The 27,427-nt window shown below is 47.4% G+C and overlaps 2 protein-coding genes across 8 annotated transcripts in view; one reads left to right on the forward strand and one right to left on the reverse strand.

Moving 5' to 3' along the window:
- The first annotated feature begins 3,541 nt into the window (after nt 1-3,541).
- TMDD1 (transmembrane and death domain 1) lies at nt 3,542-4,346 on the forward strand. Its single transcript, XM_040539810.1, has one exon. The coding sequence runs from the start codon at nt 3,576-3,578 to the stop codon at nt 4,257-4,259; it is 684 nt and encodes a 227-aa protein (XP_040395744.1). The 5' UTR covers nt 3,542-3,575; the 3' UTR covers nt 4,260-4,346.
- A 5,126-nt stretch (nt 4,347-9,472) lies between these two features.
- SCN8A (sodium voltage-gated channel alpha subunit 8) overlaps nt 9,473-27,427 on the reverse strand; it is a 55,595-nt gene continuing 37,640 nt past the window's right edge. For 6 of the 7 annotated variants that reach the window (XM_040539634.1, XM_040539641.1, XM_040539636.1 and 3 more), the window contains 9 exons: nt 26,881-27,035; nt 25,792-25,965; nt 21,398-21,520; nt 17,486-17,770; nt 17,008-17,061; nt 15,929-16,066; nt 15,062-15,166; nt 14,023-14,293; nt 9,473-13,084 (listed from right to left, as the gene is read on the reverse strand). In XM_040539634.1, the coding sequence (XP_040395568.1) occupies nt 11,937-13,084; nt 14,023-14,293; nt 15,062-15,166; nt 15,929-16,066; nt 17,008-17,061; nt 17,486-17,770; nt 21,398-21,520; nt 25,792-25,965; nt 26,881-27,035 (2,453 nt within the window). In that variant the 3' untranslated portion in view covers nt 9,473-11,936. The remainder of the gene's footprint in view (nt 13,085-14,022; nt 14,294-15,061; nt 15,167-15,928; nt 16,067-17,007; nt 17,062-17,485; nt 17,771-21,397; nt 21,521-25,791; nt 25,966-26,880; nt 27,036-27,427) is intronic. The other variant, XM_040539640.1, reaches the window with a different exon arrangement.

Here is a 27,427-nt window from a genome sequence, read left to right on the forward strand (position 1 = left end):
GTGCCCCATTCCCTTGTTAGGGTGTAGGGGGCTCCAGGTGTGCCCCATCCCCTCATTAAGACCTGGCCACCACGAGGAGGGGATTATTCCTGCAGAGGACCCCTGCCCTAATTCTGGAGGGCTCATGGGCTCAGCAGCCTGCAGGTTTGGCCGTGCTGCTAGCAAAGACCTCTCTTCAAGCACCTGCAGGTAAGAGCAACGTGGGGCAGCTCTGGGGGTCAGGAATTTGGAACGGGTTATGGGGAAGGGGGGAGTTTAACTGTGGGGCTTGCAGGGAGCTTTGCTTTCTGAAAAAGTGCGGTTTTCTGACGCTCCTTTGTGCATTTTCGTGTCTGTAATTAGTGCTTGCTGCTGCATGGCCGTGGGGCAGTTAGCGTTGGGGTGTCAGTGGGGTTTTACTGTCGGTGCTGCTTGGGTTTTTGCTGCTGCTGGGTTATGTTGCCTCTCTGTCAGCACCAGGTGCAATTTTTAGTTTGTTTTAAGCTGAGTTAGCTGAGTTTTAAGCTGAGTGACAGCAAGACACCTGCCTCTGCTGTTGCTCGTGTCAGTTTTGCTGGCTGGAGAGCGCGCTCCAGGGCTGGAGGTTTTTGGAAACAGAAGCCCCTGATTATGGATGGGGACTCTGCAAATCTGGGCAGATGGGGGGAGCGAGGCAGTTTCCTCCTGAAACTCCGTGAGATTCCTATCAAACGAGCTTGCGCAGCCTCGGAGGGGAAGCTGTGCTTTGATGCTGTCGTTAATGGATGCCTTCGTTAATGAACGTAAGGGGAAAAGGCGGCTGGGTGCGTGCTTGTTCCTTTTCCCACGTGCCTCGGCGGGGCTGGCAGGTGGCATCGCCTCTCCCTCTGGGCTCTGGGACCGCAGCTCAGCGGCGGTGCCAGGCGAGCAGCCTGGGTCGTGGGGCAGAATTAATTGCGCCAATTAGCTGGGCGACACCAGGGTGCCTCCGTGGGCAGCGGGGTGAGGAGCTGTGGAGGGCAGGGGGGCTGCGGTGGCGTTTCTGGCTCTTGTCGGTGTCCTTGGAGGTGCGTGGAGCCTTTGTGCTCCTCAGCTGTGACAATGAGGCCAGCTCCGGCCTTTTATTGGGACCCCCTGAGGTTACTGTGCTATGAATAAATTACTTGGTAGATGGGCTGCAGAGCTGCAAGCCTGGAAAATGGGAAGAAGGCTCCTTCCTCCTCCTCCTCCTCCTCTTGTAAAGGAAGGCTTGGTTCTGCTGTTCCCCACCTGCTGTGAGCATCCTGAGGCCGAGCATGCAGAAGCTGATGGCACTTCACACCTTTCCTTCGTCCAGCCCTGCTGTGCTGGTGGGGTTTGGGGTTTTGCAGTGCTCCCCTCCCCCTGTCCCTCCACGGGCCGTGTTGGGTTTCAGGGGCCTCCTGCTCAGGCAGCAGCCTCTGCTTTTGTTCCTGAGCCCAGCCATGGCCAGCAAAGTGTCTCTGTGTGCCAGCGAAGCCCCCTGGCAGTGGCTGAGCTGGCCCTGCCGGGGTGGGACCCAAAATAGTGGCTTGGGACCCAGCTCTGCTCTCCCCAGAGCACGGAAAGCTCAGCTGGAGGCTGCTTCCAACTGGGATGTGATGGCAAAGGCGGCCGAGGTGGATGTTTCCTGGCACTGCAGAGCCTTGAGATGAATTTGCAGCCGGGCCCTGACCTTTTGGTGAGATTTGGAGACTTGAAAATGGAAAGCATGCGTGCAGCTGAGTAACCCTACAAAACTGGTGAACCCTGACTGCTCTTGTCTGAGCCAGCCCAAGTCCTTGGCATTTTGGGGGATGCTCCGATCACCCCAGCTCCTCTGCTTGGCGCTGCTTCTCCCAGCAGGAGAAACCCACCTCCACATGGCAGCAGGAACAGGGAAGAGAACAGGTTTGTTTAAAAGAAACTTTCTGTAGCAAGCTCTAATGAGAGTAGCATAGAAAAAGCGATCTCGTTGAAGGCCTCTGTGACAGCAGTAGTCCACAGCTGGATTTGGGTTTTTGTCTTGTAGGTTGGTTGGTTGTTTTTTTCCATGCAGAATTTGTTCAGTTTTGGTAGGACCATGGCGCTGCGTTCGGTGCCTGGACTCAGGCTGCTCAGCTGGGTGGTTCCATAAGATCCTGGCCGGGTGTGTGCCCCACTTAGACAGAGGCTGAGCTTTTGTCGAGGTAGAAACTCCTGGAAATGCTCCCTGGCAGCACCTGAGACCCAGCAGGGCAGGAAGCAGCCGTCCCAACCTCACCACCACCCTCTGGACCTCTCCTTACTGAAGCTTCTGAAGGAGCTGCATGGGCTGGACCAGGACATCAAAATTTTGGAGAAATCCGTTCTCCAGGGGCGATTTTTTTTTTTCTGATCTTTGCAATGGGATTGAAAACAGCCTCCACAATGCGGGATCTGCCTCCGCGAGTCTGTGATCGTCCTCATCCTGTTGCTAAATCCGTCTGCGGTGGCAAAGTCAGCTCCCGACCTGTCCCTGCCATGCCTGAGCCCTGCAGCTTGAAGGATGCGGGGTTGTGGCGATGGAGCGAGCCAGGAGAGGGGATGCTGGAGGACAGAGCCCCGTAACGTCAGCCTCGCAAGCCTCCGGTGAGGGCATCGGTCCTGCTCCTGGGTCCCTGCCTTGTGCATCACCCCGCGCTGGGGTTGTTTGGGGAGAAACACGCGTGTCCTGGGGAAATGGGAACACTATCACGACATGGGTTATAAAGTGTGAGTGCCTGGGGAGGCTGCTGTCGCCAGGGCTGCATTGCCACCTCGTGGTTACGGCTCCTCGGCTGCTCCCTGTGCAAAACCCCCTCGGTTGAACCCTGCTCTGCTTTCTGCTCCCTCTGACTGTGGGGTGGAGCCGGGAGCGTGCCCCATTTCCAGCCCAGCAGCGCAGCGGGGTTTACAGGGCTCTGCATCCCCTCACCTGGGAGGGAAATGGCAGCTTCTGCCCTTGTCTTTAGGAGAGGGGCCGAGGCTGGTGGAGGTGTCCTGGCTGAGCCACAGCCAAATCCTCTACTGAAAAAGCAGTGACAAGTTGCTGGGGACAACAGGACCCTGGAACAACCGAGCCAAGTCCTACGTCCTCTGAGTGCAAGCAGCGTGCCCTGGGGTGAGGAAGAGGCAGGAAAATGAAGGCCGTCCTGCCTGGATGGGTGGACGGACGCTGCTGCAAGTGAGGAAGGTGTCCCAAAGCCCTTTGCAAACAGTGCTGGGTTTCCAGCCCTTTCACAGAATCAGGGAATATCCTGAGCTGGAAGGGCCCCCCAAGGATCATCGCATCCAACTCCTGGCTCCGCACAGGAGCACCCCCAAAATAATGTGTCATGGTTTTATGTGGCTGAGAGCGTCATCCAAATGCTTCTTGAACTCCAGCAGGCTTTTGGTCCAGCTCTGTTGGGAATTTGGTGCATTCGGTGGCCAAAGTGCTTGGCTGGGCTGAGTGTGGGAGGGCGGAAGGGTTGGGGCTGAGCTGGGCACAGCGCTGCGGACAGGAGATGCTCAGCCCTGGGAGGGACAGGGACAATGCCCCGAAGGTGACAGGGGACACATCCCTAGAATGTGCCAGCTTGTGAGGTCATCTGGGGGAGCTGTGTTGCTGGGACGTGACAATGTCAAGGGTACCCACAGCACTCATCCTGCTCTCGCTGGTGGCAGGCAGCTGGTGCGAGGGCACGGTGGCAGACAACGTGGGACGTCACACGATGAGCCGCATCGCCGCGCTGCTGTCCCTGTCTGAGTGCCGCCAGCTCCAGGGACAACTGGAGGGACCCAAGGAGGACCTGGGGAAGCCAGAGCTCCCGGGGGGCAGCAACCGCCCCCATGCCCCGTGTGCTCTCTGCCACCGCCCTGGCTGCTCGGAAGCCCTGCGGAGCTGGCTGGAGTCGGCAGGAGAGGGGACGTCCTGGGACCTGCTGGTCCGCAGCCTCCACCAAATCGGGCGCCCCGACATAGCCCGGGAGCTGGGGAAAAACCTGAACCAGGACAGGAGCCTGGAGCTGCGCAGGAACGTGGAGGAGTACGGCCGCACCGTGCAGCACCTCACCTCCTCACGGCTGCTGCTGCAGGGCGAGCAGCCCGCTGGGGCACGGGGCAGGAGGGCCCTGGCCAGGGGCATGGGAGATTTGGGGGAGCTGCGCTTCGAGAGGCGGCCGCCCCCCCCGTACACCCGCAGCCTCCTGGGCTGGGTCAGCTCCGTGGCCTCCGGCATCCTCGGGGGGTTCCTCGCCTCCGTCCTCATCACCCTGGCTGCTGCCTACTCCTGTCACTGGCTGCTGGGCTCGGACACCACCTGAAGCAGGGACATCACCCAGACCAGAGCATCTCCCAGAAGGGGCTGGAGAGAAACCAAGCAGCAATAAAGCCTTGTGGAGAGGCTGAGAGCTGGAGGCCAACTCCATGTGTTCTCCTTGGCTTGTGTGAGCCTCAAGCATCCTTGGCTTGGGTCCTCTTAGAGCCTCCAAAGCTGTCCACCAGTCATCCCCTGCTGCATAGGAGATGTCCCTGGTTGTCCCTGGATGTTGGAGTGCCCCGTGGCAGGGATGGAGCCAGGCAGAGCTCCCTTGGCCATGCCCTGGATGTGCTCTCTGAGCCCCCCATCCTCCTTTCCCTAGTGCCCAGTGGTGCTTCTCTGCTGTAGCTTGTGCTGCGATGCCTGGGAAGGGGATAGGGAAATTGTTCCCTCTCCATGTGGAAATGTCCCCAGCCCTGTAGGAATCCCCTCCTGCTGAACCCTAGCAGTTCAGCAACCTGATTCAGAGGATCAAGTTTGAGCTTCTCACCAGATTCAATCCGTTTTGCCTTCCCAGGGGGCTGACAGCACTGGCTGTGGAGCATCCCCAAACACCTTGACATGGCTGCTTCTCCAAGCCGGTGCTGCAGCCATGCTCTGTGGGGAGGATTTTTGGCCTCTCGGGCTGCAGTTAGCAGCCAGTGAAGCTGCGCCGAGCCCTGGCAGCCTCAGAGTCCCCCCTCCATGCTGTGAGGTTGCAGGTGGGTGATGCTTGGGGGCATCCTGGCGGCCACAGGAGCCTGGGCAGGCAGCACCATGATGCTCCGGATCCAGCACCCCCCTGTCCGTTGGGCTGCAGAGCTGCTGGGTGCCCCCCAGCACGCAGCCTGGGTGGAGGCAAAAGCTCTCTGCCGTGTTATTAAGCTAAACCAGGAGCTGGGATTAATTATTTGTGGGAGAGAGGTTAATTATAACACCGATGCCTTGATGCACTATTGCCATGGAGGTGTTTTGTGCTGCTTGGAGTTGTCCTGAACACTCTTTGTTTTCCTGGAGCTGGGTTTTAGGATGAGCGTGCTCCAGCCATCCAACCTGCGGCTGAGGTGGGGGCTTTGGTTGCTTGTTGGGCTGTCTGCTACATTGGGGCTGGGTTTTTCTCTCCATTTCTTAACCAAGAAACTGCTGCGCAGTAACTAAAAATCTTTTGCTTTGGATCTGATTGCTGTCATTAGAGTTAAAATCTTTTTGTATCAAGAAACAGATTGCATCAATCCAACCAACAAGCAGTGGAATACAGTAACAGAGAAGAAAATTAAGGACAAATAACACCGACTTTTTTTTTCTTTTAAATGAAATTGTATCTCCTGCCCTTTAGAGAGTGCTGTTCCCTGAAGCAGCAGCGCAGTCGGTTCCTGGCACAGTGCTGCTCCTCTTGGGGCTGCTCCTTACAGTAAGCGAAGGTCAGAGCCCAGTGGCTGCCCTGCTCGCGCTGTTACCGGGCTCGGGGGAGCTGCGGAGGCCGGCAGGAGAGGCGGCTTTGCCATCTGCCGTGCTGCAGCACATCGGCCACAGGAACCGGGGCGTTTGAGGGGGCAGCATGTGGCGTGGGGTAGTGGGGAGCAGAGCTTTGAGGATGCTGCGTCCCTGACGGCCTCACCGCAGTGAGGGATGAGGGTGTTTACTCTTCAGGGATGGCTTTGTGATAGCCCAAGGTGCTGCTGTTTAGGGGTTACAGATCTGCCTGGAGTGCCGTGTGTTTGCAGGGGTGGGCTGATGTCCAGAAGCAAGCGCACAGCGTTTATGGCAGGATGCTTCCCCTAATGCATTTTAGCACTTGGCCTCCCTAAACACTAAAAGCCTGAATGTGCCCTGCTAAGGTTGGGGTGAGCTCAGTGTCAGGGCTGCGTGGTTTTTGAAACTGTGACTTCCTGGTCCCAAAGGAGCTGGGGTGTTTGCTCAAGAGAGGCTGGATCCCAGCATGCACCCATCGGCTCAGCCTGGTTCTGCAAAACCACTGTGGGGGTCCTGCCCCAGCCTGGGCACCAAACCCTGTCTGGTTTCTATGCTGGAGGTGTTTGCATGGCCAGGGTGTTGCAGGACTTGTTGCAGAGCCGGGAGCAGGCTCTGCACTGCAGCAGCTCAGTGCCTGTTGTGCAAGCAGCCAGCCTCGACCCTGAAAAGCTCAGCTCCACATACCTCCCTGTATCGCTCAGGCACCATGTCCCTGGTCAGAACTAAGTCATATTATCACTGTTGTCCTTTGCATGCTTTTTGGGACAACTCGGCCCCATCGCTGTGAGAAGGAAGAGGAGCTTGCATCTCCTGGTTTCCAGAGCTGCCCGAGCACCGAGGCAAGTTCTTGTGTTGCTTTTGGGGCACAGAACAGGCATTTACTGTGCTCAGCTACATCATGAAGGTAACAGAACGATAGGGCATCCAAGAGAGCGAATGAAACCAAGATGGACACAGCTTTTTATTGCAAATTCCAAAGTAAAAAGATGTACAGTACAAAGGAACTCAAAGTCCAGACATTGAACTCCCAGCCCGCTGCATTTCCCTGTACTCATTCCTCCTCCCTCCCATCCCCTGCTGGTCCCGTCCTCCTCCTTTCTTCCCATAAAGCAGAGAATAAAACCTGGGAGTGCTGCGGGTGTGAGGCTGCTGTGGGGGCCTCAGACCAACCTGTGAGCAAAGTGAGCGGCTGGGTCTCACCCTGGTGGGGAGGGAGCTGCCTCAGCTGGAGCAGCGCTGGCCAAGAAGGGTTTTTGTAGCAGCATTTTTACGGGCCGGGTCAGTGTTGCACCCACTGTGGTGCGTGTGCTAGCTGCACATCTCAAATCGTTACACTCAGTCGCTAATTAAGCCTCACAACACCCCTGTGAGGTAGGTAATGAGATGCCCGTCTTACAGATGGGTAAAAGTGGGACCAGAAGGCAGGTGTCCTGCTTCCCTGCGCTAAGAGGAGATGACGCGTCTCTTGCTGGAGACCGTGCCCTTCATGCGCATGATTACGATATGCAGTGAACTGGCAAAGGGGAAGTGATTTTTGTTTCTCTTTAACTTGACTTGTTTAGAAAACGGTTGTGTTGTTGTCCATGTCGAGGCGCAGTGCCTGGCCCTAAAAGTCATGTTTAGTGAATTTGGACCTAGCAGAAGAAATAATTTCAAGGCGCTACCTTGGCCATTTGACGAGCTACAACTCATTTCAGATCCTGGTCCACAGCGAGGTGAGGCACGGAGCTCGCACACGACTCAGCCCTTCGGTTCCAAAGAAGTGCGAGGAGCTGGAGCTGGTGTTGGGCTGATGGGGTTGATGCAGGTGGCTGCTGGCTGCATCCCTGCTCCGGGGCCTTTCAGCACTGCTGAGCAGCAGGACCCCATGCTTGGGCAGCATGCAGGCTTGTGCCCCTGTGTGGGTTCAGTTCTTGCTGTCCAGTCCTTCATCAGCACACATGGGACCCCGCTGGATTCACCCTGCTTCTGGAGCAAGCAGGGACTGGGAAGGCGATGGCGTGGCTTTGCAGCAAAGCGCCCAAGCGAGCGGTGCTGGTTGGGGTCCTTGGCACCGGCCTCGGTGCTCATCCTGCTTGGCCATGTGGATGCTGCGTGGCCAGCAGCACGGGGAAGGGCTTGCTGATGGCTTGAGATCTGTTCTGGCTCCTCTTTTTAAGCGACTTTTACTGCAAACGAGCGGGGTTTTCAGGCTCGACGCTGCAGGCTGAAGTCCTCCGGTGCCAGGGCGCGCTGGACGCGGGCAGCAGCAGCAGAGCCAACCCATGTGTGGGGCGCGCTGCTGCCGGCCCCTGCGGGCCCAGCCTGAATGGGCGAGGGGCACCACGCTGCCCATGGCCAGGAGCCCTGTGGCCACCAAGCCACCGGTCCCCAGGGATGCACTGAGCGTGGCACAGGACTGGGAGCAAGGGCAAGCCAGGCACCGGCAGGAGCTGAGACACCAACCTCCCCCCAGCAGCATCCTACTCTGGGCTCTCTTGCACGCTTTCAACCAAAAAGCAGCCAAAAAAAAGAGGTATGGAAGGGAAGGAGACTGCAACCAGGCAAATAACTGGGACACCGAGACAACCTTACCTTGTACAGTGAAAAGGGTAACGTTTATTTTATCGTCTTTTGGCTTATAGTAACGTAATTCTTAATCATGTTGGGTAAGAACATTATGAGCCACCATGCAATTTTCTAATACACTAATCTTCACTATTGATCTTTTACAGCTTTAACTTTTTTTTTTTGCGGCGGAAAATTAAATAATTCAAACTCGGGTGTGGCCTCTAACATCATGGTTTTATTTTTTTTTGTTGTTGTTGTTCAACATTGGCTTCTATATTCTTAAAAAAAGGTGAACAGGAAAAGTGAATAAAGCAGCTTAAATTGGTATTTCCTTTTTGCCCTTCCCCTCTGCTCTTTTTAGAACACAGTAAGAAATTAACCAAAAAGGGGACTTTTATAAATGGGAGGAGGGAAGAGAGCTACTTGTTGTAGTCTTGACTTCTTGGCTATGCCCCTTTAATTGCCAACACCACCCTCGCTTTATGCCCACAACCCTGAATCTGGAATATAAATTCTGTGTACGCCTTTGAATTCAGACTTGTGTATGACACCGATGTCCTTAATGTTTTTGGACCCAAGTTTCCCTCTGTCCTTGGCTTCACCTAGTGAAGACATACCGAAATGCAGATCCGTTATCTTCAGCACCTGTGCTGATGGTGCTGCCTGCCCCAAGCAGCAAACCGAGATGAAGAACAAAGCAAAAACCCTGCAGAACTCTTCTCTGAGCAGAAGGACTTGCCTCCAGCCAAAGAACAGGTGAAGAAACTATTCGTTCCTCTTCCTTTTTAAGCCATACTGATTAACGATACCACCGGCCTCTTGCGTTTAATACAGATCTAATGTTTAAAAAAATAAATATATATACAGAGTCTGAAGGGATTTTTTCTGAAAGTAATTGAGCAGCTTAATGAAAGTGCCAGCATGAATGCTGAATGTACCAAGCTTCACCTACGAGTCAATAGCCCAGCTTAAGAACAATTATGAAGTTTAGCCAAATCTTGCATAGAAGTGGTCAACTTATTGCACATTGGAACCCAAAAATACCTACTCCTGATGTTGCAAAGATCATTTGCAATAAAGCCTTTTTGTTTGTTTAAATCTTTTTTTTTGCAGGGCAGGGTTTTGTTTTTTCTTTGGGGGACATTTACTGGCTATCTAAAGTCTAAGGACAACAGAAACATATTAAAAAAATAAAAATAAACATGGACAATGGCATAAGCCAGAAGCCATTCTATTATTTTTTGTAGTTCTTTGTATTTACAAAAAGGCATGCTGATAAAATAAAATGATATATTACAGTATTTATAATATTCTCTTAAAAAGTTCAACCACACTTTTCAGCTATTTTTTTTTTCTTGTGCTGTTTACAATGGAGCCTGTACATATGTATGTTTTCTCTGTTATTATACATCATATCCTAGGAGCGACTGGGGCAAGAGCTGACAGGATAGAAAAGGTTCCTTGCTGTGTGCCTGGGCGCAGCAGAACTGCTCCTGGCACGGCGATGGCTGGCCTGCGTGCGGCGAGCGGCTGACTTGGCACGGCTGTCTGCTGCGTGGCTTCCTGCGCTGCGAGTGACTCCTGGAAAACGTCTTGGGGGTGGGTGAGCTTACGCCAACCAGGATTCCTCCTGCCATCGACAGGTTCTGGTGTCTTGGTTTTCCTGCTAGGACGGGTGCCCTTGGTTTTGGTCCATGGTCCAACACCGCGCTTGCGTGCGGCGCAGCCCGTGTGATGCCTGGCTGGGGTCGGGAGCGGTGCCGACCCCAGCGTCTCCTTTGGGCTGCGGCGCTGCCAACCTACCCTGTGGGGAGACCTGTGCTGGCCCTGAAGAAAAACAGTGCCCGGAGCGGTGGCTGAGAACTGGCTAAGTCAGGAGGACACCGCGAAACGTGCTGGGGGACGGTGGAGAGGCTGGGATCGCTAGGAAAACAGAAATGTTTGACCTTCTCTTCTGTGGCACTATTTACTGCTGCAGCGAGAAGACTAGGCAAGAGGTAGCTCTGATTCCTACCCACCCTGCAGGGCCTTTTTAGTTGCCAGTCCGTGAAAGCGTAAGAAATGGGAAGGAGGCAAAAACACCTGACGCCTGGCTTGCCACCCAGCACCCCCGGGCTGGTGCTGGTCCCACCGCCCATGGGCACACGCCGCCTTTTGTTTTCAACAAAAAAAACAAAACAAAACACAACTCATGGCTACAGAAGCAAGAAAAGAAAAACAAACCCAAACCCGTGCAGCGCTGCAAAAGCCAACGGAGGAGTGGAGGAAGGGGTTGGGGCTGCTGAAAGCTGCCTGGAGCGGGGAGCCCGACGGCGGTGGACCAGCTGCGCGCGGTGAGCGATGTCCCCTTCCCCAGGCCTGCTGTGGGGAGCGCTCCCTCCAAGCTCCCCACATCTCTACCCGTAGAGATGTCATGCTACGGTCTTTAGCACTTATCGCCACAGGGGAAGAAAAAAAAAAAAGTGTCTACGCTGCAGGATGGAGGCTGACTAATAATTAATATTATGCTAAATATCGCAGGATACAAATTAACTTACTGGCTGGTATTTAAGCCCTAGATTTTGGTTTTACAGTGACAGAGTATAACAAGCCATTCTCAGGTTTTAACATCTCCCCTTGGATGAGGTCCAGAGCATCATTTAGTTTTGTTATATTTCAGTGTGCAAAAGACGGCTGTATGGGGGAAAAAAGACACGCTGTTAAACATACACACACACAAGTATTTCATCTGCTTGTTTCTTTTTTTTTTTTCTACTGGCAGGTCTATGAAAGATTGCTAAGAACGGGTAAGTACCGGTGAAGGGCATGATTATTGTTAAAGTTTATCTCCAAATACAGTGTACGGTAGTCAGTGGAGTGCCTCGAATTTATGGCTTAACACACTGCTGTGGACAGATTACTGAGTGTCTTGTGGCTTAATGATTCCTCATGCATGGTTCCTGGTCACGGCATGCCATCATGCAAATCGTTTCTATGCATTGAACGAGCACTTTTAGTTTTGGGGAATCAGCCTGCGCTGGTTGCAGGCTGAAGGTACCCGATTACCCCATCTCCCAAACCAAGTAAAGCCCATGTAGAAAGTAGAATGCAGATAATAAATATCAAATAAACTATGACAATTAATTAAATGGCATGGGCTAAATGGGTGGTTAGTTTCTTTTTTTGTTGTTTTGCTTATTTTCATTTTTTTTATTATTTTGCTGCTTAGCTAAATGCAAATCTAATTTTGCATGAACAAACCCTTTAACATCGTGACTTCTGGGTTTTCTTTCAATAATAAACAACAAAATGGGAAAATAAAATCCATTTTTGGCTGCTTTGGAAAATATATGAATCCCAGCAGCGGGTTTTGTTTCTGTGTGTGTGTGTTTTATTTTGCTTGTTTGTCCTAAGTTGCATTGACTGATGTGGAACATGCAGTATCCACCTGCCCAAACAATAGAAAATCCATTTTTTTTCTTTTTTTGTTTTTAAATGTTTGTTTACAAGGGTCCTTTAAACAGGTGGTAGGTCACTGCTTTAGATGCAACGCTGTCACATAGTAAGCAGACTATGTTTGGTATAAGATCTTCAGGTAAGTGTCTCCACAGCTGTTCTGTATTGATATATTTCATGAAGTTTGTAAACAATCTTTTCACTTGCAAATATTTTTAAATTTGTACAATTCTACTATTTTGTCTCAACACTTGGATTCCCTGACATCTTTTTGTCTTTTTGCCTTTTCTCGTCTTCCTTCCTCTGCTCGTTGTTGTTTCTCCTTCTCAGGTTTAGTCACACTGTCATATGACGGGAGAGATGCCGTGGATGGGGTGCCTTCTTTTTTCTCCCTGTTTGTTCCTCCGTTTTCCAGTTTTGTGGGGACAGGCCTTCGGCTAACAAACCCCCGTCTGGCTAAACGAGCCCTGTAAGCCCTCTGCATAACCACTGCTGAGACTTCTTCCTGCTTACGCCGCAGCGTAGTTGTGATGGGCTCATAAGACACTTTGGAAGGGTTGGATGCCACAAATCTTTCCTCCATCTGTTGTCTCAGTATATCCAGCTCTCCACTGTCCCCCAGGACACGTTTGGTGAAGGCAAACAGGATGTCTAAACAGTGGATCCTGTCTCCACTTACCATAGGCAGGTCCATGGCAATGAGTTCAATGGTGTTGGGTTTTGGGACCCGGAGAGGATGTTCCAAAGCATCAGCAAAGTCCGCGAGCTTGCTGTACTCTATGAACTGTGTGGCGTCGGGATCGAACTTCTCCCAGATCTCGTAGAAAGTTTCGAAGTCATCCTCACTCAGTGGATCCGCACTCTCCTCTGTCGCCACACTGAAGTTCTCCAGGATGATGGCAATGTACATGTTGACCACGATCAGGAAGGAGATGATGATGTAACTCACAAAGAAAAAAATCCCCACTGAAGGGTTCCCACAATCCCCCTTAAAACCACTCCCGGGATGCTCCTTGTCTAGATCGCAGTCTGGAGGCCGGTTTAGGATTGGCAGCAGCAGGCCATCCCAGCCAGCCGATGTAGTGATCTGGAACAAGCAGATCATGCTGTTGCCAAAGGTCTCGAAGTTGAACATATCATCTATGCCAGCCTCATGCTTGACGTAGGCAAAGTTTGACATGCCGAAGATGGAGAAGATGAACATGACCAAGAACAGCAAGAGGCCGATGTTGAACAAGGCAGGCAAAGACATCATTAAGGCAAAAAGCAAGGTGCGGATTCCTTTGGCTCCTTTGATCAATCGCAGGATACGTCCAATACGAGCCAGTCGGATGACTCGGAAGAGCGTGGGTGATACAAAATACTTCTCAATGATTTCAGCCAGGAACATTCCTAAAGAAGAAGGAAAGGGACAAGAGTGACAATGGTGACGTGCAGTCTGCTTCCTCTTCTGAACCTAGGCAAGGGACTGGGAACACACAACACCTTGATTTTCAAAAGGGGTCTGTGTTTATGAGGTCTCACTTTCAGGCATCTGAGTCTTGGCTAGCTGCTCAGGCTCCCCAGACAGCTCCCCTGCATGGGGAGTAAGAGAGGTACAGCTGCAGAGTGATTAATTCCACCTGTGTCAGGATGGATGAGCTGTTTCTTAGAGGTGTCTTGCTGCTTAACTCTGCCATGGGATTCTAGACAACACATTCAGGTTATGGGCTCTGTTTTGAAGATGCTTAAACACACATAAGACAAATCTTATTTCAAGCAGCAGCCAAATCTTGATTTAAGTTTTATACTGCAGGACAGCCTCTAAGTTCTAATTCTGTTTTGTCAGTATGCCTGGGCACAGCTGCGTCCAGCCAGGTCTTTAAGCAACCCTGTAATATTTGTGAGGTTTCCAGTGTTTTACAGATTAGCTGCTAAAACCAAAAACCTGTTGGAGGAAAGTGGTTGATTCAACATTCAACAGAACTGAAAACAAGAGTGCAAATCACATGCTGATGTAGGAAGCACTGCAATGCTATTTTCAGTGGTTAGTAAGCATTATAACATTCCAACGAGGTGAGTAAAATTTCTGTTTTTAAAGACAGGGAGAGTAATTGTCAAGTGTTTTACTCCATACAACTGGAAACGAACACCATAATAGAGGGAGGAAGGTGCATGAGTCAGGACTTCAAGCTGCCAAACTCTGCCACAGTCTCTTCACATGGCTAAAAAGAGAAGCCAGAAGTCCTGGTACCTATACATCCTCTTCAACAACAAGAATGTGCCTTACTCTGCAAACACCAGGAAAAACAGCCTAGCACTCACAGTCTTCTAAGTTGCGTTGCACTTACCCACAATGGACAGAATCACAACCACGAAGTCAAAAATGTTCCACCCGATGGTGAAATAATAGTGCCGCAAGGCGAACATCTTCAGCACACACTCACAGGTGAAGAAGATGACGAACACCAGGTTGATCCAGTAAAGGATGTCCTCCATCTGCTTGCTTTGTGTGTCCGTCTCTACCATCATGGTCACCATGTTGAGGCAGATGAGCATCATGATGACTATATCAAAAGCTTGCTGAGTTACAAAGTCAAAGACAGCTCCCTGAATACGGTTCTGTGCAAAGAGGAAGAGGCAATGATCCAAACAGGTTTGAACACAAGATCTACTGTTAGTCAGCAAGTTGTCTTCCTGTTGGTAACAACGTGCACGAGGACAATTTTTCAGAATCCTTTAAGGCTTTCAAGGCACCCTCTAGCCACAAATCAATTTGTTTACAGGAAAGGTAGGAAAATGCTACTATTTATATCGAAAATGGACTACCAAAACCCTACCAGCAGTGCGTATCTCGCTCTTTGTTGGGAGCAAAGGCGGAGTGATGCAATTTCATTCACAGCTGGAGAAAGCAGCCAGGTCCCCCTTGCAGTGGTGGCTCCAAATGCAGGGTACATGAACTAACATCACTTATTTTGCATCCTGGCAGTGGTCAGGCAGAAGAGCAGGATGACTTATCCATAGCATTACCTAAGAGACTCACCATCCAAAGCCTTTCACAAGGCAGGGAAATGTGCTTAGGTCTCACTCAACGTAAACCAAATGGCTGGCTGACTGTCCAGGACCCTACTCACTAACGCCAGGCAGCCTCCCCTTCTCTATGCATAACCTCTTAGCCACAGCATTTTCAGATTGTTTTGTTGATTCAAGTGAGCCAACTGATTAACATCAACCACAGCTGTAGCATTTTAACCTTTCTCAGATCATACCTGGATTATAATGACAAGAACATGGTGATGTGCACTCCAGCCTGAGTTAGAACAAAGGCTGCTTTTGGAGCTGAAACTCCTTTGAAAGTCTATTCTGCAGTTCCCTTTATAACATACTCACCAGAGGTCGGGGAATAGGCTTTTGAGGCTTCTTTGAGCCCAGTTTTTTCATGGCATTATAGTACTTCTTTTGTTCTTCTGTCATGAAAATATCTTGACCTCCAAAGTAAAGGGGCAAAGGAAAACTGGTTACAATCAGCTCATGCACCAGAAGGGAAAGGAATAACATGCTAACTAAGTCATGAGGATACCTGCCATATGGGAAGTTGGTGGCAGCTATTTTAGACAGAAATAACTTATACTAATATCCAAGATGTACTGATTTTCCTTTAAAGAAAATGGAATATTTTTTCCTATGAATAACCCACTTTATTGCGCTATATCCTTCCCCATCCTCTCTATCTCATTTGTGATAAAGAGGTAGCAGAGGTGTCAGTTTTTTTTTTTTTTCTAAAATGGAGGCCATTTAGCAGGTATTCCATACACACAAATCCTTAGCTTGACTTCCAAAGAAGAAAAGCACTATTAGAGAAAGAGAGTGAAAACGACAGTGGCAAGGAGGACATCTTACTTCCAGTCTATATGTTTCAGTCAAGGAAAAACAAGTAAGGAAACAAAAACCAACCAAACAAAAAACAACAACAACAGAAATGCATGCGGATTTATTCTAGGGAAAAGTTCCAGTCTAGCTAGAGTTTTACATAAAGCTTTGGGTCACCTCGTACTCTCTGAGCCTGTTCTTCTAGTCCCAGTGGGGCTGGGTAGGGAGTGACAGACTAAGAGCTTACAGTGCTTCTGCTCTCGGAGGGGAGACTTGTGCCAGGAGCTCAAGGTCCTGGGCCCTAATATGCAGAAAAACCCCATCGGCTTGAATTATCAACATTCCTCAAATGGGTCTCAGCTCCCCTACTAACAAGCAAATACTTATCTTTTTCTTTTGTTGATTGAAGTTGTCAATGATGACACCAATGAACAAATTCAGGGTGAAAAAGGAGCCGAAGATGATGAAGATAACAAAATATATGTACATGTAAATGTTGTCCTCGTACTTGGGTTGCTCTTCTTGCTGCAAGGGAGAAGAGAAATAAATGACACTGAAAAGACATCATACAAATAGAGCCAAAATGAGATCTTGTTTCTTTAAAAGTTTCCTTTTTGTCTAAAGACCGCTTTCTTGTAACTTTCTACACCTTTTTAACTGTAATTCTGTGCTGAGGGAAGGTCTCCATTCTTCTCCACAGCACTCTACCTCCCACCTGTCTCAGAAGCACAGCTCAGCATCAGCCAGGATGAGGTCAGTGCTCCTGTATTAGGCATACACAGTATACAGTAATTTGTAAATCACAAAGGAAATGATCACTTTAATGACAAGCACTGTCAAAGTGAAGGCATCGTTCTTTCTTTTTAAGAGGGGAGTATAAATCCATCAGTTTATCAAAAAGGGAAAAACATTTTTACACTGTCTTAACATTGTCGTGCTGTTTGCTTCCAGCCTTGCACCCAGTGTAGGACAAGAAAATCCATTCAAAAATATTTTCTTACAAAACCAAGGAAAGAGAATAAAAAGAAGAAAAAATGAAGTATTTGCATGGTTGCTGCATGTAAGAACAAGAAAAGTGCCTGAAGAAAGAGCTCCAACAGAGAGAGAATATCAAAAAGTCAGTCACTTGGGTACTTGTTGATGAAGTGACGAAGGTTCATTGAGGATCTTCTGGCTAATCCCCCGTAATATATTCTGATGATGAAAAATATAGCTTCATTGTATTCCTTTTTTCAGTGTATTTCTAGTCCACCAGGAGTTTCCCTGCCTCTAAAGCAACCAGGGGACTGCCCTTTTGGGGATTTGCTTGAGCATCTTTTATCTCACCACAGTAGCAGCAGCAAACGAAAAGTCACAACATGAAATACGTTACATAAACATAGTTCTACAATTTTTGCTGTTGACTTTAAGCAAAATAGCAGTGTGAACTACTGGAAGGCGAGCTTGTGAGTGGTCATGCACTTTACCTTTCTGGAATCCACTGCTGCGTACATGATGTCCATCCAGCCCTTGAAAGTAGCCTAGCAAAGGAAACACACATTCTCTTAGAAATCACCTGAAGTAAAGATGTACAAGCCTGCTTTGTGCCAGCTATGTCATGGATTCCCTGGCCCCGTCACCCCCCTTTATAAGTAACTTTAATATTACTTAAATATTTATCTTTTCATTTAATCTAAATGTGCAGGTTTACTGTCAGCTCATGGATGATTTGGTAGGCTCTTTTAAAGAGTGGAGCTGGGGCCACCCGCTGTGCTGGGAGCCCCACATCAATCAGGCAAAGGGATGAAAGCTAAAATGGGGATTTTTCTTCCAGAACCAAACCCGGGTGGATTTATTTAGTGGGATGCTGTATTTCATGGAGAGAGGGAAGCAATCCAAATGCAGAGTACATTAGAAAAATCTTGTGTTTCCCACTAATAGGGAGGCAGTGAAGGCAAAACTTACAACTTGCAGGAGAGCCAGGTATCCTGCCCCAACGTTGTCGAAGTTAATTTTCACATTCTTCCATCGAATCTCAGTGGAGTTGGGTGGCATCAGGGCTTCGCAGTCTGTCTTGTTGTTAACAATATCTATTTCAAAGCGCTCCTCGGATGTTTCATTAAAGCAGTAATGATATTTCCCGGCAAACAGGTTAACCCCCATAATGCTGAAAATCAGCCAGAAGATAAGGCAGACCAACAACACATTCATAATGGAAGGGATAGCGCCAACCAAGGCATTGACAACCACCTGTGTTGGAAGGGGTGGGAAAAAGTTTCAGTACAAAACACAAGGCAGGAGACAGCAAGCATTAATACAGCTCTTTTTGGGGGGGGGAATAGGAGGTAAGGCCACTGACAGATCTGTGGCATTTACTCCACGCAGAAGTTGGCAGTGAACTTATTCCAAGCGGTAAAAAATTCAGCTTAAAAGCCACCTACTGAAGCGCTGTTTTTAAAATAAAACAGGCCAGCTTATTAGATTTGCTGGGTTTGGTTTTGGATTTGTTACTTCTTTCGGTAAACAACAAATATTTTAAATCATTTTAGATGCCAAAAGGGAGAGGGGGCATTACTGAGTGAGGCTCAAACTCTCTTCTCGGTCTCAAATAGACTCCTAACTACAATTTTCTCAGAGCCAAGCCTGAGGATGCTTTTGCTCACGGATTTGATGGGTCTTAGCAGCCAGTGGCCCTTACGGCCATTCCCCACTTTCAAACAAGGCTGTTATCACTTCGGCGCCTGCCTCCTGCTCCCACCGAGGTCACCAGCAAACTGCGTGACGCTGACTTCGATGGGAACGGGACCAAGCCCCGAATTGCTCTGTTAGGACTAAGCAGTGAGTTGCTGTAAACATCAAGATCATATTGGTGACTAAGCAAGGCCAATCATGTTGTCTCAGGCAGACAGCTGAGCATGCAGCTATGCAGGCTCAAGAAGACAGAAAAGCCATGTTCCTTCCTCCAAACTGCAGCAAACACGGCAGGGAGTGGGAATGGATTTGGTCAGAGCTTGTGTCTTCCACCATCTCCTAATTTTAGTGCTCACGGTTTGGGAGCACCATGTCCCTAAGCATCCCTGGCCAACGCATGACAAAATTTAAGCTACCAGACTTTTAATAGAGTTAGGTCAGCAGGATATTAAATCTTTGATGATCTCCTAATTTAGATTATTCTAATAGATGAACGGCAGCTAAACTGTTTTTACCCCTGCACCTTAGCTTTGAAAGACTTCTCGACACAGGGCGATCCAGGAGCCCTCAGAAACCAGCACCTGAGCTGCTGCTGGCCCTGCCACTTCTGGCCACGGCCAGGCGTCCCCTCTCCTTGTACGAGATCTGTTTGCTGGATGCAATCGCCACACGTGTGCTAAGCTCTGCAGCTAGTGCTTGTCCTCCATCCTAGTAAGCATGAAGGAAAACTGAAGAAAGCAGTGATCTAGACAATGAGCAGCATTGCAGCAATTAGTAAATGACATCCTGAACTCATCGCTGTGTCCACAGGGAGTTCTGAAGGCAAAGATTTTGCCCTGCAGACAGGCTCTTTACATAACAACGCCTTTGCTTACATTCCTCCTTCAACCAAATAGGATGCTTCGCTGTTGCACACTGACACAACAGCAGCACGCCTTTTTGTTCTAAAATCCTTCAGCTATTGGCATGCCGGTCAATTCCAGCTCGTCACAAGAAGCAAAAGAAGTGTTATATCCTCCTGAAATACAGTCACTTACAGGACATTAAATTTATACAGCATTCAAAAAGATCCGAGAGAAGGAACATGGCTTTTGTGTGCAGACTGTACATTGGCAATTGACAAAAATGCATGCATGTTTCATAGCATTACTGTCAAACTTCCTGAATAATTTAAGAGCAGAGCAAGCTCTTTAAAATGCAGATTACTATGGAGTAGAGAAAAGCAAAGAACTACATTTTATGTTTCCTTTGCAAAGGCATTTCAGATCTCTATTCTCTGGCTTAGAAGAATTGTTCTGGTTGTACAGGGCAGCAACGCTTGTCTTAAAGTCAAAATAAAGGAAAAATAATTGGGTTTAGGTAACTAACAGGGTCACTGATTAGCAGTCATAATTCTGGATCAATTTTGCTGTCATGAAAATCCCCCGCTTTAAGCATAAGGATTTCCTGACTGTGTATTATAAATCACAGCTTCTCTCCAGCATGGCTTTCAAATAGCTTTTAATACCTACACGCTTAGTGCTGGGTCTTTTCCTTTGTGATCACACTACCCTTTTTCCTGACACTCACATAAACTACTGTGTAGCAATACACTAGCAAAAATGATCACGTGCTTTAGTGGCACTGAAATTAATTAGAGCTGCACTGATAATCTGCTAGGGGCAAAACAATTCCACCTCGAGAAAATTGGTCCAGGTGCACACAGCCTGCTGCCCCAGCATTATTGGTCTGGGGAGAGATTTGTATGAAGGAAAAGGGACTCAGGTGCCCGACAGGGCGACAAAGCTCGGGTTGAGGAGGGGACAAGGAGCAGGACACAGCCGGCAAAAGCTCTAGCTTCATGCCGATGGAAGAATTGTCATCCTTTGGTACCCTCTTACATAATAAAGTTTAGCAATAAGCTAACAGAGCCTGACACAAAATAAAGAATAACGTCTCAGGGAAGAAACAATCCTCTTTGGACTTATTATTATATCGTTTGCTTCTATCACTTCCTACAGAATCTGAGAATTCCTGATTAGTTTGTGGCCTATTTCACGCTGCACTTTGCACTCAATTACGTTACAGCAAATCCAAAGGAAATCAGAATGATCCAGGGGGAATCACTCCAGTCAGACCCTGCAGTAAAACTGCAAATGCAATTTCTTTTTTTTTATATGTAATATAATCTTATCTCTTGTAATATCTCTAGTTGTGATCTAATTGGGATTTAGCAAAAAGACCTAAATTATTGTTCTAAGAACAAGTGGGAAACCCATTCACATGACATACCCTTTACTTACAGTATGACATACAATTATTTTTTTTTGCCTATTCTTAGGAGACTATTTCAATCCCAAATGGAAAAAAAATACCCAAATACTGAATATTAGTGGCAAAGTAACAAGACACTGAAATAATTTCAAATCCCCAAGACAGTGGTGCTGTCTAAGAATTTGAGGAAAGCTTGTTAAGTTCAATGCTTTGCTTGTGCTTCGTTGCTAGTGTCACAGTGACAGGACAGGGGACTGTAAAAGCATGGTAAAGGGGAGGGAGTGGAAAGGAAAAGCTTCACTACCAGACAAGGCTTCCAGTCACCACCAGACTGGACCGAGAACAACAAGGTGCAACAAGAGGAATTAAACCAAAGCCTTTTTTTTTCAAACAGCTGAGCTCTCCACCGGTCCCTTCCTGAAGGCCTGGGTTATCCAAGAAAGGAAGCAGCCTTTTACCCCCGTGCAGGCAGATTGGATTTTTTAAAACCCCCTCAGAGATTCTTTCAATCGAATTCCAGCAGCGGCCAACACCGAGAGGGGGTGGAGACCCTGAGGTGGTTCAAATTCTGCTTCTTTGCACCTGGTGATTCTCCCTAGATAGAAGAGTTACAGCTGAGAAGCCCCCTCGGATGCTAGAGGTCAAAGCCAGGCTAAATGAGAACAGCCAAGTGTTAACATATTCTACAAATGGCATGTGGCTTGGGCCGGTAATTAATGTAATGAGGCAGCTGGATGCATCTCCCTTTCTTAAGAGGGGAGTGTGCAGCAGTGGGCAGGGTGAGGGGACATCGACGGTAAAGGTGATCGAGTCAGCAGCTGCATCATGGTTCTGTTGGGAATTTGTCTTTCCACCAGTTTGATCAGTTCTAGCATGCTTAAAAAAAACCGCTCCACGGGCATGCAGAAGGATCAGCTGCTAATGGCATCTTACCCTCATCCCCTCAAATCGGGACAACGCTCTTAAAGGCCTCAAAGCTCTTAGTGTCCTAAGGGACTTTATGGCACCTAGTTCCGAGTAGCCCAGGGCATTAGCTACAAGGCTGACTAAAGAGACCTACACAGAAAATAGAAAAAAAGAAAAGAAAGAAAGAAAGAAAGGAAAAAAAAAGAAAAAGAAGAAAAAAAAGAAAAAAAAAAAAGGTTCCAGACTGTTAGAACAAATCCCCTAGCACTGATTGCCCAGCCCCGGCTGCCAGCCTGGGCGGCCCCCATAGATAAATACCGAAGACATGACACCAGCTGCCTACTTCACTTGACTGAAACGACCTGGAAGGAAATAATGCGGTTGAGAAAGGCATAAGAAAAGAACATAGGGGAAAGATAAGTGAAAGAGAGGCAGAGACACACAGACGGAGAAGGGGGCTGTCGGAAGGAAGAGCCCAAACGGATGACAAAAACCTTACCCTCGCCCTTTACTGTCTGCAGGATCCCAGCGGCTCCCATTAAATTAAGCCAGACAAATTTTAAAGGTACCTATGAGAAAGAATACAGATAAATACACACACTGCACAACCTGCGCTCAACTCGTACAGCAAGCCACCTTGCTCGTGCTGAGCGGCAGCATTTCCTCCACGGCAATGGCCTTCGGGGTCAGGACGCGTGCCTGAGAGTCTGCTTCGGTCAGAACACCTCTGGAAAGCGTGAACACTGAGCCCAGAGTGCGGGGTCAGCATCTACGGCAGCTGAGCCCAGCTCGTCTTGCCTTAAAACCCAAGAGCAGGGTGTGTGTTTTCTGCTTGTATCAGAGCAGCTGCCTGCTTGAAGCTGCAGTGACATTTGTGAGCATCTTTGAGGGACGGTGAGGTTAGATAAGCACATCTTACTGATGGGCAAACTACAGCATTTAGTGGTTGCTCAGGCTCAAACACCAAAATTATGACAAAGCTGGGGCCAGGTTTCTTTATACCAGTTTTCAATGCCATAACCACAAAGACAACCTGTTTTCTTTAGCAGCCTGGAATCAGTTTTAGGCTCGACGCTTGCAAATTGCCGAATATCCTTAGCTCACTGGGACCGCGGGCAGCCCAGAGTCCCGCAGGATTAACCAAAAGCTTGAAAGCACAGGGCCATCTACTTTTTGAACTGGCACATGCATTTAGGGCAGTAGTCCAATTGCCACGCGAGCCACTGGAAAACTCTTTGGATTAGATGACAAAAGACTTGGCCATATGTAAATAGCATCTACAGACACCATTTCATCAGCATCCCACTATCGTCCATTTTTGGCTAGTATCACGGTACAGACACAGATAAGAACAGATATGTCAACCTTGTTTTAAAGAAAAAAAAAAGACATCAATATACAGTAACAAATAATGGAAAAACATGAGACCTACAACAGGTGTGGGCTTTTTGTTTTGTTTAAATCTTAATTCTCAGAATACGACACTTCCTATTTATCCTTCTTAAAAAAAAAAAAAAATACTAACATGAAATTAATTGTAGGGATGATCTTTATAAAACCACATATATTCCAGGAAAATTTCAGGACCAGATTTCAAATGGATAAATATGCAGAGGAATTTCTGTTCTCTGTTCTGGACTTCCTTCCTCTGTTGTGACAATCCCCTTCTCACCTGACATACGAGAGACAAAACCAGGGACTCAGATGTAAAGCTACATTTGCACACTCTGGTCTAAAGAACCATCCTTGGGTATTATGGGTAGCAAAAGACTCTTACCCTCTGTGGGCCAAGCACATATTTCCTCATCCACCATCAGTACATGATCTCTACCCATCACAGCTTTCCAAGAATGGCTAATGCTGCCCAGGCAGCAGCACAGGAACATGTTTTCAGTCTCTTTGGTAGAGGGATGTTTGGAAGAATTACAAAATTTGCTTGTGGTTGCAGGACACAGATATCACCTTATTTAACTGCTTGTGCATGTGCTTAGTGCTTTTTTTCTGTCTTCAGATTTGCACCAAAATAAGTGCACAAAATGAAAGCCACAATATATGGCAACATGGCTCATCGTTTTTTTCCATGTGGCTTCTTTTTTTTTTTTTTTTTGATTTTGAAGTTACACTGATGAAAAAAAAATATGCCAGGGGCATCCCAAAGGTTTACAACAAAGCCCTTGTGAAACAAACCCAGCCTGCCAGGGAAGGGACCAAGGGCACTGCAACACTGGTACACTCCTGGTGCCCTGAAGTTTACCTATTTCAAAGATAAGATTTGAAAGAATGGACTCTGAAACACTGTGGTTGCACAGAACTTTGAGGACATGCAAATTATGCTGGAAACAAGCAGAATGGAAAGTCTTACAAGGAATCACCTGCAGGACAGACTAATGGTGAGACCTCGGTCTCAGGCAGGGCTGCACAAGCAGCAGCAGCAATTGGCAGAAGCTCAAATCAACCTGGCCCACGAAGCAAAAGTTTCAGTCAACTTTGAGGAGGACAGTTACGTACAGGCACAACATCTATAGGACTTTGGTAGAATCCTGAAACCTATCAGGATTCAGTTCCCAAATTTTGAAATACTCGTGGCATTTGGAGGTGCGGGCTATGAGGTCCATATACACAGCGTGCATACGGAACTGCAGCGTTTTATTCCCTGAATATAATACAAGGTACGGGCTTCACTGAATCCTCACTTTTAGAGCTTCTTCCCTTTAGGATAATGCCTCGTTCCTGAGTGTGAACCTAACAAAACAGCAGGAAAATGTCTAAAGGCTGTTTCAGCTTTCATTGGGTCTTTTCAGTATTATTCTCTCGGGACACTCCAACAGAAGACACAGCAGGCACCGATGTCAGACAAAAGGAATCCCAGATTGACTGAAAAGCAGAAGCCTTCATTATTACCCAGAAAAAGACTTTGTCTTCATAAATACACCCAGCAAGCTTTGGGAATCAGAGGAGGAGAGTTATTTGACAATGCTATCAAACCTGAAAAATAACATTCAAGAGCGTTGTTATGATGCAAAGGCTTATTCTCTGTTAGTTACGGCTGCCATCATGTGACTTCACTCAACCCCCATCTACATCACATTAGAGAACTTGAAAAAAAAAAGTTTAGCAGTTACAGGATACTATGCAGAGATGAGACTTTGTTGAGTAATATTCAGCCTTGGTTCATTATTTTAACATCAACTTATTCCATAGCTTTTGCATCTCTAGTCCTCATTTCAGATTTTTCTGCAGACAAAAATGTGCAATTTTCCCGTCTATGATACCAAGCAATGAGAGCAATCTCTCCTAAAGTACTGTAAATTCAGGTTCCTCACATTTATCACTGGTGCTGCACTTGTTCATTCCCTGTCAATCTATTACCTGACCAGGTACGGAAACTTTTGTTGCTTAGCTGCTGGTCTTCTTTTTAATACAGCACCCCAAAGAATTTCGTTTTCTGAAACACTCTCCTCAAAGTGGTACAGAAGAATAGGTGGTAGCTAGCATTAGTTTTCATGTCAGCATTTGTACTTCATCTTAAGGCAGTGAAAGAGATATTTTCAGAAAAGAAGAGTTACTTCTTCAAGATGTGTGTTAGCAGGAAAGGTGTTAAGGGGATCAGAGAGGACTTTTTAAAGAAATATATACATATACATATATATAAAGTCAGTTTTCCACAGGAAATGTAGACATCTTGAGTCACTTCTGCCCCTGAATTCCAAGGATAGTTCCTCCACCTACTCAGAAATATTTCCAGAGTGATAATGTCGCTGAACAGCAACTTGGCATAAGTGAATCATATTCAAAATGTTCCTTTTCTCCCAACAAGAGGCTTGGAAATTTTTTAGTTTTTTTTTTCTTTATACTTTCTCTTGGGGCACTCACTAGGATGCTGCTTCACAACTGGATGTGATGAACTGTTTTAATCCAAGCACTTGGGATCCTAAAATTCCCCCCACCTTCTCCAAATTCTTAGGACTTCAGTTCCTGTTTGGAAGGCTTTGTCTCAGCATCCTCCCTTTCTTAAAAATGCAAGCAAAGGACTAGAGAAAGGAGGTGTCACCTAGGAATACCATGTCTGCACCAGTTCTTCCACTGCTAGCACCTGTCAGGAGCTCAACATGCCAGCAGGCCTCTTAGAAACAGTTTCACAAGAGCAAAAAAGCCAAGGGCTGGAAAACCCAGGTGTATTTCTGCAGGCTCGTTAGAACCTGCAGAGCAAAAATCCACAGTTGCATAGGAAATGCCAGCAAAACTCAAAGGGCTCAAAGTTTTTATCCTCCATTGTGCTTTGGAAACTTACAGATATCTGGGTGTGAATCCTCATCAAATACATCATTCAGTTAGGACATTTCTCAGCAGAAAACATTACCCCAGCATTCTCCCAGCTAACATTTTTTTCCAAATAGAAATAACAGGGAGAGGATACATACAGCCACAATGAGGAAATCCAGCCAGCACCAGGCATTAGTGAAGAACTTGACAAATCCGTAGGCGCACCATTTCAGCAACATCTCCAGGATGAAAATGTAAGTGAAGACCTTGTCCGCATACTCCAGGATGGTCCGGATGGTTTTCCTCTGTTCTATGTAAATATCCTCAAAAGCCTGGGAAATAACCAGGTACCCCTGTCATTACATCAGAGTTGTTCCACAGTTCACTGTGGTAATCCAGAAGGTTATTCAAACAATACTGAGAGGAGCAGGGGAATTACATTTCTTACACAGTGCAATTTATCTGTTATAGTAGTTGCACCACTGCAACACTCCCCCCCCCCAAAAAAAAAAACACCTCCCCTGAATAAATAACCCTACAAAGCTAGGTTTACACAAGAACATTTTTGCCTTTTAGGGATCTGAGCGAAATCCTTTATCTCTAAGTGCTCAGCACCCAGTATCACACTCCAGTAACATACAGACAGGTTTTTATCTGCTGCTTGGCACTCAACAAATCCAAACTGGCTAAGTTCCTTGGAAATCATGCTGTTAGTAATTATGAAAAATATGCATGTAAAAAATGCCCGGCTACTGCTGTGGGATACTAATTGTTGTGGACTTCTGTACACTTGTGAGTAACGCATGCTGTGGTTGTTTGCTGTATAACCCTCTGTGTACCGTGTGAAAACGGACAAACACACAGTGATTATTTGTATCTGTGTAACATCAGGAGCTCAAGAAGCTCTGCAAAGACGAGAAAGTGAAGAAAGGGAAGCGTAATTATCCCTGTTTGGTAGAGTGGACATGAGACACAGATACAGGTTGATTGTCAGAAATCATCACGTTTCTAGTCAAACTGCCATCAGAATCCAGATTTCCAGGATTTTTGTCTTCATTCTTAAATTAAACAATACAAACTCATCAAGAAGGGCTTCTGTACAGTACCTACCACAACGGAGCTGTGTTGTCTTCCAAGTAAGAATCATCATAGCTTTTTTTTTCACCAAATTTCCTATACAGTTTTCCCGAGTACTCATCCCCTAGTTTAACACCATTGGGCTACAAGTATTTCTGTATTTTACTTACCAGAGCACCACTGCTCAGTAGGATCATAAAGATGATGAAAGTCTCAAACCAGTTATGTTCCACAATCAGAAAACACGTCTTCCTCAAGGTCCACCAAGACTTTCCCAGCCCTTCCTCAATATTGACCTGACAACATTTACAGCGCTGCATGCAGCCTGGAATGGACATAGTGCACAAAGGAATATGAGCCCCAGATTTTGTCAGGTAACAGATGAGAAAATGGAAGAATGAAAAATTGTCAGTGCCAAGAAGTGATTTAGATGCCAATAATATTAAGCGGGCTGAGTTTCAGTTTAAATGCTGTATATTATTGAGGTTTTATGATTACTTTCACCACTTCTGTATCTGGGCACCTGAATTAACATGGATTTGGGAACAGATTAAGCTAGTTATATTTGGTGAGGTATCCATGCACTTGACAGGACAGGAATGGAGAACTTGCTGATAAAATAACCTTGAACCATTTAAAATATGCTTGCCATGGGAATACTTGTAACGGATCAGTTGCTGAAAGACATTGAGGCCAGTGACAGAAGGGGGGGAAGGG

The sequence above is a fragment of the Cygnus olor genome, chromosome 29 (assembly GCF_009769625.2).
Source record: "Cygnus olor isolate bCygOlo1 chromosome 29, bCygOlo1.pri.v2, whole genome shotgun sequence".
Lineage (NCBI taxonomy): Eukaryota > Metazoa > Chordata > Aves > Anseriformes > Anatidae > Cygnus > Cygnus olor.